General features: G+C 37.1%; 1 protein-coding gene across 2 annotated transcripts in view; it reads right to left on the reverse strand.

Moving 5' to 3' along the window:
* Positions 1-12778, reverse strand: part of LOC140155905 (diacylglycerol kinase delta-like) — a 204334-nt gene extending 191556 nt beyond the window's left edge. For both annotated transcript variants that reach the window (XM_072178914.1, XM_072178912.1), the window contains exon 1: positions 12580-12778. In XM_072178914.1, the coding sequence (XP_072035015.1) occupies positions 12580-12753 (174 nt within the window). In that variant the 5' untranslated portion in view covers positions 12754-12778. The remainder of the gene's footprint in view (positions 1-12579) is intronic.
* Between the last annotated feature and the right edge of the window lie 405 nt (positions 12779-13183).

Genomic DNA, 13183 nt, shown 5'->3' on the forward strand with positions numbered 1-13183 from the left:
TAAGTAGGCCTATAGCATTTATTCCGTAGAATTAATAAGGACATAATTATCATAATTAGGCCTACTTCTAAGCTCAGACTTTTCAATTTCAAACGGAATAAATAGCACGATTAGGCCTACACATTTTTTTATCCTATGAACATAGCATTTATTCCGTATTCCATAGGACCGTAATAATTAATTATGAAATAACATTTGATTTATTGTAGGCTTGTCCACTTCCAATTTAAATAAGTCCGTCAGAACAAATAAGTCCCCCTGGCACAAATAGGCCCGTCTGAAACAAATAGATCCGTAACCACTTCTTGCTTAACCTTCTTCCCCCCAAAACTATCCTAGCCCCTCTTTTGCTGGAAAATATATCCCCAAAAGAAATCCCTTTTTCGTCCCTCCGGGACCCGGTATTAATATAAACTTGTTTGCTATTGTATTATTTTTATTATGGTCAGACGCTATATATTAGTCCCTTAATAAGCCCGTATTGGTACTTTTTACGTGTTGAAACTCCATAGGACGGGCCTATTAAGGGACTAATATAAAGCTTGACGATATCCAACACACTTATATTAGTCCCTTAATAAGCCCGTATTGGTGATTTTAACGTGTTGAAGCTCCATAGGACGGGCCTATTAAGGGACTAATATAAAGCTTGACGATATCCAACACACTTATATTAGTCCCTTAATAAGCCCGTATTGGTGATTTTAACGTGTTGAAGCTCCATAGGACGGGCCTATTAAGGGACTAATATAAAGCTTGACGATATCCAACACACTTATATTAGTCCCTTAATAAGCCCGTATTGGTGATTTTAACGTGTTGAAGCTCCATAGGACGGGCCTATTAAGGACTAATATAAAGCTTGACGATATCCAACACACTTATATTAGTCCCTTAATAAGCCCGTATTGGTGATTTTAACGTGTTGAAGCTCCATAGGACGGGCCTATTAAGGGACTAATATAAAGCTTGACGATATCCAACACACTTATATTAGTCCCTTAATAAGCCCGTATTGGTGATTTTTACGTGTTGAAGCTCCATAGGACGGGCCTATTAAGGGACTAATATATAGCGTCCGACCAAAATAAAAATAGCAAACAAGCTTAAATTAACACCGCCCGGAGGGGTGAGAAAAGGGATTTCTTTTGGGGATTTTATGACCAGCAAAAAGAGGGGCTAGGATAGTTTTGGGGGGAAGAAGGTTAAGAAAGAAGTGGTTACGGATCTATTTGTTTTAGACGGACCTATTTGTTCCAGGGGGGCTTGTTTATACAGACGAGAAAATCGCAAACTTTTGTGTAGCGAACGTAGGCTCGGGTATGCTTGAACAGCTCTGCACTCACTCGCACTGCTTGTCATGCCTATGCAAAATACGTACACAACATACACGATATAGACCGTATATGTTATTCCGGGATGTTATTAGAGCTCAATTCACAGCATTGCACTCTTGAACGTTGGCTCGGGTATGCTTGAAGTTGTACTACACAGCCATGACAGCTCTGCACTCAACAGCATGTGTGTACGTGCACTCATTGCTTGAGCAGTGCAGAAACATATTTTCACCGTAACCCGTATATTAGACATGCATGCATGGTAGAGTTGCTGAATGTTCTTGTACTCAACAACAAGCTGCGTGTTTGTACCATACATGTATACCCCTTCGTGTTGATGCAGTGGCCCCGATGCATGAATGTAGGCCTATTGCATGATATTACCCGGATATTTTATTGAAGTCCATGAGTCGAGTCCACAAGCATCATATGCCTAGGCATATAACAGTATTGTGACCTATTTAATGTGATCTTCATATTTGTGTTTGTTTCAACGGAATAAATCATGAAATAGCATTTATTATCATTAGGGCATAAATTAGACAATAGAGGGTAAGGCCTAGTGGCCTAGTATAATGATCATTTAGGCTACCGAGTACCGTATACAAATGCAATTTATTCCGTGTAAATTAAGATTAGGCCTTTCGATCATTATTATTTGTGTTTTCTAACGGAATAAATAGAATGTTATGAACATTTAATGACAAATAGGGCCTACTATTTATTCCGTCTATATTTTATAAGCCCAATAAAAGTTTAAGAACCAATTGTGACAAATATTAAAAAAATTATATATAGGCCTAATAATTCTCATTTGCTTAGTCCTTTCCAATTTAGACGGAATAAATAGGATGATTTAATACATGGAAATTATGTTTGTCCTAAAAATATGGCATTTATTCCGTAGACTGTATTAGAAATTAATTAACTAAGCGTCTTAGCCTAGGCCCATTCATTATTTTTGTTTAACGGAATTTAGGCATATAGGCCCTAGGTCTAGACCTAGGCCTACGGTTTCATAATTTGATTTTACTTATATTTTATAACTAGGCCTGCTTTTATTTATAGGTCTAGACCAATTTCTTTTTTTTTACTTTTGTTTATTGTCAAATAAAAAAACAAAAAATTTAGGCCTAAATAAGTTTAAATAAAATAAAAAATAAAATTTCATAGGCCTATTCATACGGCGCTCGCCCGCCCGGCATTCAACCGTTCAAATTTTAACGTCATCACGTCCAGCACCCTCTGCATGAACTCGCGTACTTTTTTTCAGTAAGCTAGGGAGTGCCGCCATTTTACGGGCCTATTAAGGGACAATGCCATTTTATGGCGAAACTAAGATACAAATCTCTCGAAAATGACCTTTTTTGGGCTTCGTTTTTTCACTTTCAAGTTCAACTTTATCCGGGTATGGTATACAAAGTAAGCAATGAAATTAATTAAAAACAGTTTTATTTGAACAAATAAACCATCAGGTAATAATAAAATAACAGAGAAAGACAACATTTATCTATATAGTAGAAAATATTAGGGATTAAAATTAATGATTTTTTTTTCACCTAAAACTGGTCAATTTCAGTAAAAAATGGCTATAAATCCATGTTTAACCTAAAAATGACTAAAGATACAGTATTCTAAGTTAGAAAAATTGAAAATTCAGACATTTTACCTTAGAAATACTATATATATGCTCATTTTTAGAAGTATTCTTCACACCTAAATATTTTTTTCACACATTTGGCAGTGAAACCGGCCTCAAACCTCGAACCCTGTCATATCAGAAGTCGCCTTATGGTTTGCCCACAATGAGTCCAGCACATTTTGGAATTTGCGTCTTTCAGTCTTCAAGCATCGCACAATAAATATGTATACCCATAGGACTCAGTCCAGGTTTGCAGGTCTCTCCATCATTCTCTCTCCCTCTCAAACTCTCTACCTTGCTAAAACTCACTAACCATATCCTAGAATTGTTTTCATGTCACTAGTTGATAGAGCGCCCCTCTTTCTATTTGACATACCCCCTCTCTCACCCCTATATGCTTCCTTACGAAGTTGATAGACCAAAATTCTCTCACATTTAGTACAGACTACAAGTACTGTAGTACCTTTCACCTACTTTCTGTGGCCATTTTGGATTGTCCCCACTTCTTTTAAAACTCTCATATCACCAAACCCCTCTCTCTACAACCTCTCTCTCTCTCTCTCTCTCTCTCTGCACATAAAACAAAGAGATATGCGGGAACCCCTACCTATAATAGTCCCCACTATTAAAAACAGTGTTCTCTTATTTTTCTGACATATCATAATTGTGGAGAGTTCACGATGTTCCCACTTTGTAAAAATGTCCCAATTAATACAAGTTCTCTCTCTCTCTCTCCATCTTGTTATCTCTCTCTCTCTCCTCCCTCTTTTCTTGCTCTCTCTCCCTCTTGCATATCATGTTGTCATAATTTTGCAATCTCTCACTGTATCATCTTTCACCCTTTTTACTGTGCAGCCTGCATCATCTAATACACATGTGGTATCCCAGGAGTTCTCAGATTCATTTCAAAATGCATCTTCCATGGCAATCATAGGGAACCAGATAGCCAACAGAGCAAGCTTTGTCGGTCTGATATGCTTCTACCAGTACTAGTAGCTTCTAGGTTTTCATTATATAACTAAGGTGATTTATTTCCCCACCACTTTCACTGCCCACATTATAGTCCAGGCATATACAGCAAAAAGTCAGTGACTGAAAAGGTGTAGCATACTTGGTTCTAAAATTATGAAGTTTTATGGTATCTAATTTCTTATGTATTTTTTTTTTGTTTTTGTACTCCATATTTTTGCCTTTATTTCAATTTCAAATTTGCCGCCTTTGGCCTCCATGGAGGATCGTGTCACAACTTTGTACATGGCAAAATAATAAAAATTGATATTTTTGATATTTAACAGTCCTCAAAGTAAACTTTATATCTAATGATATGTAAAGTGTATGTAGTAGCTGGAAGGAAAAGCCGACCATCATTTAATTTTTCTTCCTTTTTTTTTCCTCTTTTTTACTGTCATGAGTGTATGTCATATTGTTTCACAATCTACACTTTTAAAATATTAGCTGCCAAATCAACACCCAGCATTGATTCTTCATTCATTAATTGAAATATAAAAAAAAGCATGGCAGCTATTGATGAGAAAACCAGTTATGGGATGATAAGCATGGTTTGTGCCATCATTACCATATCACAACCACATGAGAATACAATTGTTACAACAACATCTTCCATACTCATTACAACACTTAGGCCTGAGTTTGATTCACGAACACAAATCTTGGGCCAATAAAAATTGTTTGGTTGAATTCACATTATAACATATTCTCAAAACACAACACCATAAATAAATTCAGTTTATCACTTTGTGTCAGTTGGCATTTTCACTTGTTCTCCTAGGCAGCCAATCACTATCATTTAGAGTGAGCACAATATCTCAGGTGAATTTTTACTAACATGAAATTCTAGTATGAATCAAGTCAAATTGTACAAATTGAATGAAGTTTAATGTGAAAATTACTTAATTTGTGTTCATCGTAGAACTTTCCCATCCCATACATTCCGCGTAGGACACAGACACGAACATGTGTTATTGCACAATGCGATTGGTCAGTTCTGAAATTGTTGCAGCTGCGCCATACGGAGAGTTCCACGATGAACACGAAATTAGCAATTTTCCTATGATAAGCCGATTTTCTAGCACACAAATTCAATCATTTAACACACTTGTCATATGGATTGACTAAACAATAGTCTGCAGCGCTTGTCCAAACACAAGTCATGTCGGTTCTCGGAAAGAAGGCTATCAGATTGAAGCAGGCCAATCGGATCATTTTAATGACAAGAAATTTGAGAAGTGCTGATCTCAGCTGAAGATACTCTGAATCTTCAAAGCCAGCCCAGATGTATCATTTTCAATTCTAAATTTCAACTGTTAAGTAGTTGAATCCAATTAGGTTACTCCTACTTGGAATACATGGCTTAACATTATTAGTACTAGTCTAGTACTACTACGTACTAGCCAGTTAGATTTATAACCAGGCCCGTATGCAGGATTGATTTTGGGGTGCAAGATTTCTAAAAAGTAAACCTTTTTACGAATCAAAATTGCCCTTGGCAGCCCAGAAGGGGCAAACAAATTTTGGCAGGCCTGGAGGAACAAATTTTGGCACACTGTTTGTAAATTCCCCCCCACTTAAAAATATTTCAAAACCCCTTAAGATAGGATTTGCAAACAAGTCACGCTGAAAATTTGGGGAACAGTATAAATTTGCTTGATTTTCCAGTAGAAAATATTGAGAAAAGCTGACACAGTAAATCTATTGCTGGGCCAGTACATATGTGTTCTTCTTATGATGCTTGAATCTAGAAATGCCATTCAGGAACCACGGATCCTGGTGCCTACAAAATGTCAGTGTTTACAAAAGCCCAGTGCAGTAGTCAGGGCTGTCAACTCTCACGCATTGGGTGTGAGTCTCACGCATTGGGTGTGAGTCTCACGCATTAGGCCACTTTCTCATGGTCTCACCCCAAGGTAGTATAAACTCACGCAAAGAGCTGTCAAATTTTTAAAATCTCACGTATTATGAAAATAATTTTTTTTCTCTTTAAAGCAATGATTTAAACCCCGAGATTAAAATAGTGTAAACATGATGCACCAAATGGCTTCAATTGGACCTTCATTTTGCAACATTTTCCAACTTCCCTAGGGGCAGACCTTCATTTTTGAGGAGCTTGATTGCACCAGAGCTCCTACAGCTCTCCTTAACAACATTTCAGGAGTATGATTTACAGAGCTCCTTACTACTTGAATCCCTATGTTTTAATACAGATATTCAAAGATTAAGCTCCTTGTTGAGCACCTAAGTAGACTCAGGAGAGTGGTTGACAGAGCTCCTGCAATTTTCAAAACTGAAGGCCTGCCTAGGGGGCAACATCCCCCCTCAGACACCCCCGTGTGTAGTGGATAAACAAGTGGCCATTTTCGCTGAACTGCTTTCGACATTTGCCAATTTATATTTAAATTAACACAATATATGCCTAAAGCCCTACAATAATAGGGAAAACTTGTCCACGAAAGGCTTCATGGATCGTCATTTCATAAATTTTCAGCTTTTTCAAACTAAAATTGTACACACTAATACTAGTGCCAAAATGGTTCACCAAATTGCTTCAATTAGGTTCCCCTGCGTTTAAATAAACAAGTGCCCATTTTTGTTTCTGCTTTTGCCAATGTATGTTTAATGCAATTTATAGGTCTACAATAATAGGGGAAACTTGTCCACGAAAGGCTTCATGGACCGAGATTTCAAATTTATCGCTTTATCAAACTAAAATTTACACACTAATAGTGCTAAAATGGTCCACCAAATCGCTTCAATTAAGTCTTCATTTTGCAAAATTTTATAATATATAACTTGGGTGATATTCAGAGGCGTACCGATTGAGGGACACCGGGGACAAGTCCCACCCCCTGGCTTTAACTACCAGAACAAAATTTAGCAGAAGTTGTAATGTACATCTTCCTTTGACCTGATTTTAGGCCACAATTGTTCACTGGGGAAATGATTAAGCATCAGAACTGATCTCTTGAACACTTGTGTACTTGCGTAATATTTGTTTGTGTGTATTGTATACCCAGACTGCTTACAATAGACCCACCTTTAACCACCATTTATCAGTGGGAGCTGGTAACCTAATGGATAAGGCATCCGTCTAGAGATCGGAAGGTCGTGGGTTTGATTCCCATTCCGGCACATTCCCTTGCTTTTTTTTTTTCAAGTTGGGTTGTGTGCCGGTCGAGATTTGTATGTATTTGTTGTCATGTTTATTTTAACTAATAATATTCTTATTTAATATATTCAGTTTCCTCTTGTTGCGAGCAATCGTTCCGCATTGTGTTTATTTGTTCTTGTGCAGGATGCGTATCCCCATTACCTACTTTACCACAATTGTCCTCATTTTGACAATAAAATTGCCAATTTTTGTGCACTTCACCCACATTTCTTCTGGTAACTTCATTTTAACAGTGGGTCAGTGGGACGATTCAGAAATGTTTCCCCCTTCTGGCTTGATGAGCCCTGTACACCCTGGGGATCACACAATGTTTCCAGGAGTCATACCCGGGGTGGTAGGGTACTTAAATATTGTGCACCCCTGAGTGACCAACCCTCTTTTAATACCCACAGATTCTTCAAACAGGTAAAAAAACACATCCCTGAAAAAACATCTAAAAGTCAAACCATTTATCGGGCAAATGAAAGTTGATATTACATAATTATATTTTGTGGAGTGATGAGGTGACTCTTTCATTATTCATTATTTCACTGTATTTTGTTGAAGTAAGACCATGTCAAAACAAGGATTAATGCTTAACTAGAGCGGTTCTCGACTTGCGCGGTTCTCGACGCAAAGCGTCGGCCACAATGCCTCCACCTTGAGGCATATCATTTTAACCAGTGATGACCTCTGGGCGACAGTTTCTCTCTGTAAAAGCATCAAAGTAACATATTTTTAATCTTGCATTCAGGCCTACAATTAAAACAACCTGTTTCCAAATTTTGAATTATCTTGCACCAGCAGTTTTGATAAGAAGCAAAAATGTGTTTGACAATGACCCATAGCATAGTACACACACTGCTGGTGATGGGTCACCGATTTTACCACATTTTTGTTCACACCTAAACCAAAAGTATCTCAGACATTAAATTTTACTGGGGTACTAAGAACTAGAGCGGTTCTCGACTTGCGCGGTTCTCGACGCAAAGCGTCGGCCACAATGCCTCCACCTTGAGGCATATCATTTTAACCAGTGATGACCTCTGGGTGACCTTGGATGACCCTGGAATGATCTTCCAAAAATTTGACTCTAAATGTTGACTGTACCCACCAAGTTTCATGCCCATACGACAGTTTTTAGTAACTTGACCTCAGATGACCCCAAAATGACCTTCCAAAATTTTGGCTCTAAATGTTGACTGTACTCACCCAGTTTCATGTCCATACGGCAGTTTTTGGCTAATTTGACCTCAGATGACCCCTGCATGACCTCGGGTGACCTTGACCCACTGACCAATACAAACTTGTTCTGTCTAGGGTCAAGATGCACCCACCCACCAAGTTTGAGGAATGCGACCCCTAGTCTCCGAGAAAATGGTATTTTGCTTGTTACGCATAAATTATGCAAATTAGGTACTTAATTACCATATTTTGTGCTGAAAATCTAATCAGGTCAAGAACATCTGGCCCCGCTACTCCCCACCAAGTTACGTCACTGTAACCCATACGGATCTCCAGATAATCTGTTCACAAGGTTTTTTTGCTTGATACGCATCAAATATGCATAAATTATGCAAATTAGGTACTTAATTAGCATATTTTGCACTGAAAATCTAATCCGGTCGAGAACATCTGGCCACGCTACTTCCCACCAAGTTACGCCACTGTACCCCATACGGATCTCCAGATAATCTGTTCACAAGGTATTTTGCTTATTACGCATATTACGCATAAATTATGCAAATTAGGTACTTAATTACCATATTTTATGCACGAAAATCTCCTATAATTTGAAGACCCCCAATAACCATCCCTCCACCAACTTGCATCACTGTATGTCTTACCAGTTCTGAGAAATTGCACTCGCAAGCTCGGACGGACAGAGAGACAGACAGACAGACAGACAGACGGACAACCAGGAAACATAATACCTCCGGTGGAGGCATAAAAAGTCATAAATGTAACAGATTGGGAAAATATTTGTCATTGTTTTATTATCTAAAATAAAAAGAAATTCGCAATTTCTGTAATCACAAGGAACAATTTTCATTGCCAACTATATATATCCCTTACTCGTACAACTAAGGAAATTGCTGAAATCATCAGCAGGGCATGTCTGACATTTTGAGAGTATAATTTCTTATTATTTGTATTTATTTATATCTCAATTTTCAGATACCGCAATTGACTTTTTAATGAAAATAATGACAGTTTCGGTCAAAATGAAAAAGTAATGTACGTAGGCACCGGCAGGTGATGGGAAACTTGGAATCAACTTTCATACTAGTGTTAACACTTGTATCTGGTACCAATTATTTTGATACCGTTGCCAATTGCCTCTTCCAGCCTTTGGCAGTTGATGACTTGAAGAAATTGGATACAATTTGTTTAATTTACCTACATTTTGTCAACACTGTCATAAAAATGGGGATTGGGGAGGTCCTAACATTTTTGTTATTTCCCCATTGAAGCCCTAACCCTAGCTTGAAGAAAGTGTTTACAGTGTGTATTTATAAATGATATATAAGCCCAAGTAAAAAAACCCATTATTTTCTCATCCCCACCTACATTGTTTTTTGCTGCTGCATCAAAAAAGGTTTGGTTTATTTTGTTTACAAAAAACAATAAAAAGACAAAATTTCAATTGATTTTCGCTGTCAGTACCTTTTCTAGTCTCGTTTGCAGCTAGTTTGTATTATATATGTAAAAACATGGAGGGGCACATATATGGAAATCTTGCCGAATATACACTAAATCTATCTTCTTTGGGGAAAAACTGTTGTTTTCGAAAAGTAAAATACAAATAAAGTGCCCTCATCCTCCTTTTTGAAAGAAGTTTGCTGTTAGGATAACACTTTATTTCTTAGTATGCTACTATGTAGTACACACTCTAATGTTCAATATAATGTTCAAAGCAATTTTGTTTTGGCTTTCTTAAAGTTAATTTTTTTAAACTTCCGTGGTCCGATCTGTGCGTCTAGCGTAGACGAGCGTGCACACAGAAGAAATAAACAATCACGCTGATTGGCTGATCAACGACTTGACAACAAGCCGGTTGACCCATTGGTCTTTGGCGCTTGCGCGTAGTAGGCGACCTTTGTCACTTCTACGCGATCGCAATTCACCAGCGCGTACCCGGACCACGGAAGTAATAAAAAATTAACTTTAGTTAATTAGCTACAAAAATTAGAAACGAGCGTTAGGCTAATGAAAGTTGACTCCCAGTTTCCCGTTACCCGACTCCGGTCAGAAAAAAATGCCGATCAAATATTTCATTATTTTCCATAAATTTCATTATTTCACATTTTTCAAGTTTTTAAGAAAAAGGATAGTTTTAATGTCATCTTTCACGTCCGAAACGTATTTTAAGCACTTTTACGCCGCCCCTGACCGGCCCGAATAGTCTTTGCAAACGCTGGGTTAAACTACGTGGTAAAATGGCGATATCCTAGGGCGCATTTACTGGAGACTAGGAATTCCCTGCATCTAAGTTTCTCCTACCACTAAATGGATAGACCGAACACAAAGAGAGGCAGCCAAGTTCGCGGGAACCAGCATATGAACAAATATGAAAGCATTTCTACCGTGCACTATGTAGCGCTATATATAGACAACATCAAAATAAATAAAATAAACAAAATTTGAAGTCAAATTTATTCTGCTTTTCTTACAAATATTTATGTATTTAATAAAATAAACTTATAAATAAAATGATTTATTTGTCAATTTCTTGCATGGTTGTTTTATTACACGTGCACCCTGTGATGATTTTTACCAGCAACCTCCAGTTTGTGCAAGTAGACAAACTAATTTCCGTATAAATATTGCTTCCAAAGATGTGCTAGTGGAGAGTAAGTTTGGTTTGTAAAAAGTAGTGTGCAATAGAACACACAGACACCGTGTATTTATATGGAAAAGTGGTTCTCCAAAGACTATCATGGACTTCTGGTGCTTTCATATGTTGCACAACCTATAGGTTAATTTGAAGATTCCAAAGAAGATGTGCTTAATTAAAATTTGTTTTGAAGTGAAGCATGGTCATTACTAACTATACTTTATTATTTTATTTGGGCCTCAAAACATAGCATTCCGTAATTAACTTTGCACCGATAACGAAAGTTTGAAAATAATGAATAATGAATAATGAAACAGTCACCTACCCAGTCATGAAAAACTACATTTTGTATGTAACGGGAAACTGGGGATCAACTTTCATTAGCCTTATGGACGTTACGCGAAAATGCCTACCTTTTTAACAGATGGTACATCCTTAAATCTGTTCAGTTCTGTGTTTTATTTTTTTCTGTTAACTATATTGAGCAAGCCCCGACTCCATTTTATGTAAACATGAAAAGCAAATTTGAAATTAATACTCCTGTATCGTTCTATGCTGTTGATTTTGCGTTACGGACGTTACATTTTATCTCAAATGTAACGTCCGTATTAAACACTATTACATAATGAAGAAAAAAAAACTGTTAAGGTGCTTCCTCAGATTTTTTTCTTTACTATCTTGAAGTAGGTCTAACATATAAATTAGCAACTTTGAAATAAATGTTCCTGTTTTGAGCAATAACGTTCCAAAATTTTGTTACGGACGTTACAAAAGGCACTTTTGGCATGGAATTGGCCATTTCAGAAACAAAGTAAGGGAATATATAAGAAAAATAAATCGGTGAGGGCGGGGACAATACGTATATTATTTATTTCACTTTGCCTTACATGAATTTGGGAGGTATTGTGTAAATATTGGATTTGAGTACCGCGGGTAGTAACCTCTGCTGAAAGTTTGGTATATTGCCCGCATCATCTTGATGGATACAATTTGCTTAGACTGTAGATACATTGTACAATTCCATTTATTATTGTTTATTGTATAACTCCCCATAAATATAATTAAAATATATATTGCTGGCAATGGCATGCTGCATTTAATATTTCATAAAGTTTTATTTTTCAAGACTAGTAATTTAAGGATAATTTAAGTTTTAACACTGAATAGCTAAGCCTAGTGATTTGATATTTTACTCTAAAATAATCAATAATATTATGAAATACCGGTAGTCGGTACTGTTTAAATGCGTGTCAGTGTGAGTTCACTGTACCGTGTCATTGTAAACATTTAGTAGGCATGGTAGGAGTACACGATAACAATAATCATGTTTGTAATTGGTACAAATTACAAATTTATCGTAACAAAAAGATTACGATCCTCTTTGAATGGGAATTTAATTTTGTTGCCCGAAGCAAAAGCAACATGCTAGCTTTACGAATATGCAGCATACATACACATCATGTTATCATGATGATGTAGGGCGAGTCCGTCGATCGCCGGTTGAGCTACACGTGTATAAAAAGCCATAGTACTTGTTGTAGTATGATGACAGTCAATTGATGTAGTTTTTAACCCAACACTAAACCCTGGCACTAACCTTATGTTTTATTTGCTTAGAAGTGGAAACACGTCTATGAAATGATTTTGATGGTTCAACCTCTCCTTCGCTATCACTTGATTCATCCATTGAGCCACTTTGATGTCCAGTTTTGGCCCTACGACCCGGTGAAGTCGGCGGTGTTTCAGCCACAGTAACTCCCGAAGTCGCCATGTTTCACTCATTGACTGGAAAGTGTATGGGATTTCCTTGGAAACAACCACTTTTATAAAAGGGGTTCTGTATTATTACAGTAGGTATACTAGAGGGGCACAGAGTTTCATTTAAATATGAAGGGGATAGTAAGTAGGGGCCTAGTATGATAGTATCGGGTATAATTACTTGAATTGATAAATAATAGCACATTTACTAATATAATTTTATAGTGAACACTAATTTTAATTTTATAGCGAACCTCTTCTTCTTCTATTCGTTAGTCGGTGAAAATAAAGTGCACAATGTGCATAGCCTATCACACCAACTTGAAGCTCGGGTTGAAGCTACTTGATAAAGCTAACCTGAACGTATTAAAACTGTTTGCTAATGAGTTCAATCCCGAGTGGACTTGCCACTACACATGGCTCGAATTTGTATTTGAACCACT

Source organism: Amphiura filiformis, chromosome 6 (assembly GCF_039555335.1).
Source record: "Amphiura filiformis chromosome 6, Afil_fr2py, whole genome shotgun sequence".
Taxonomy (NCBI): Eukaryota; Metazoa; Echinodermata; class Ophiuroidea; order Amphilepidida; family Amphiuridae; genus Amphiura; species Amphiura filiformis.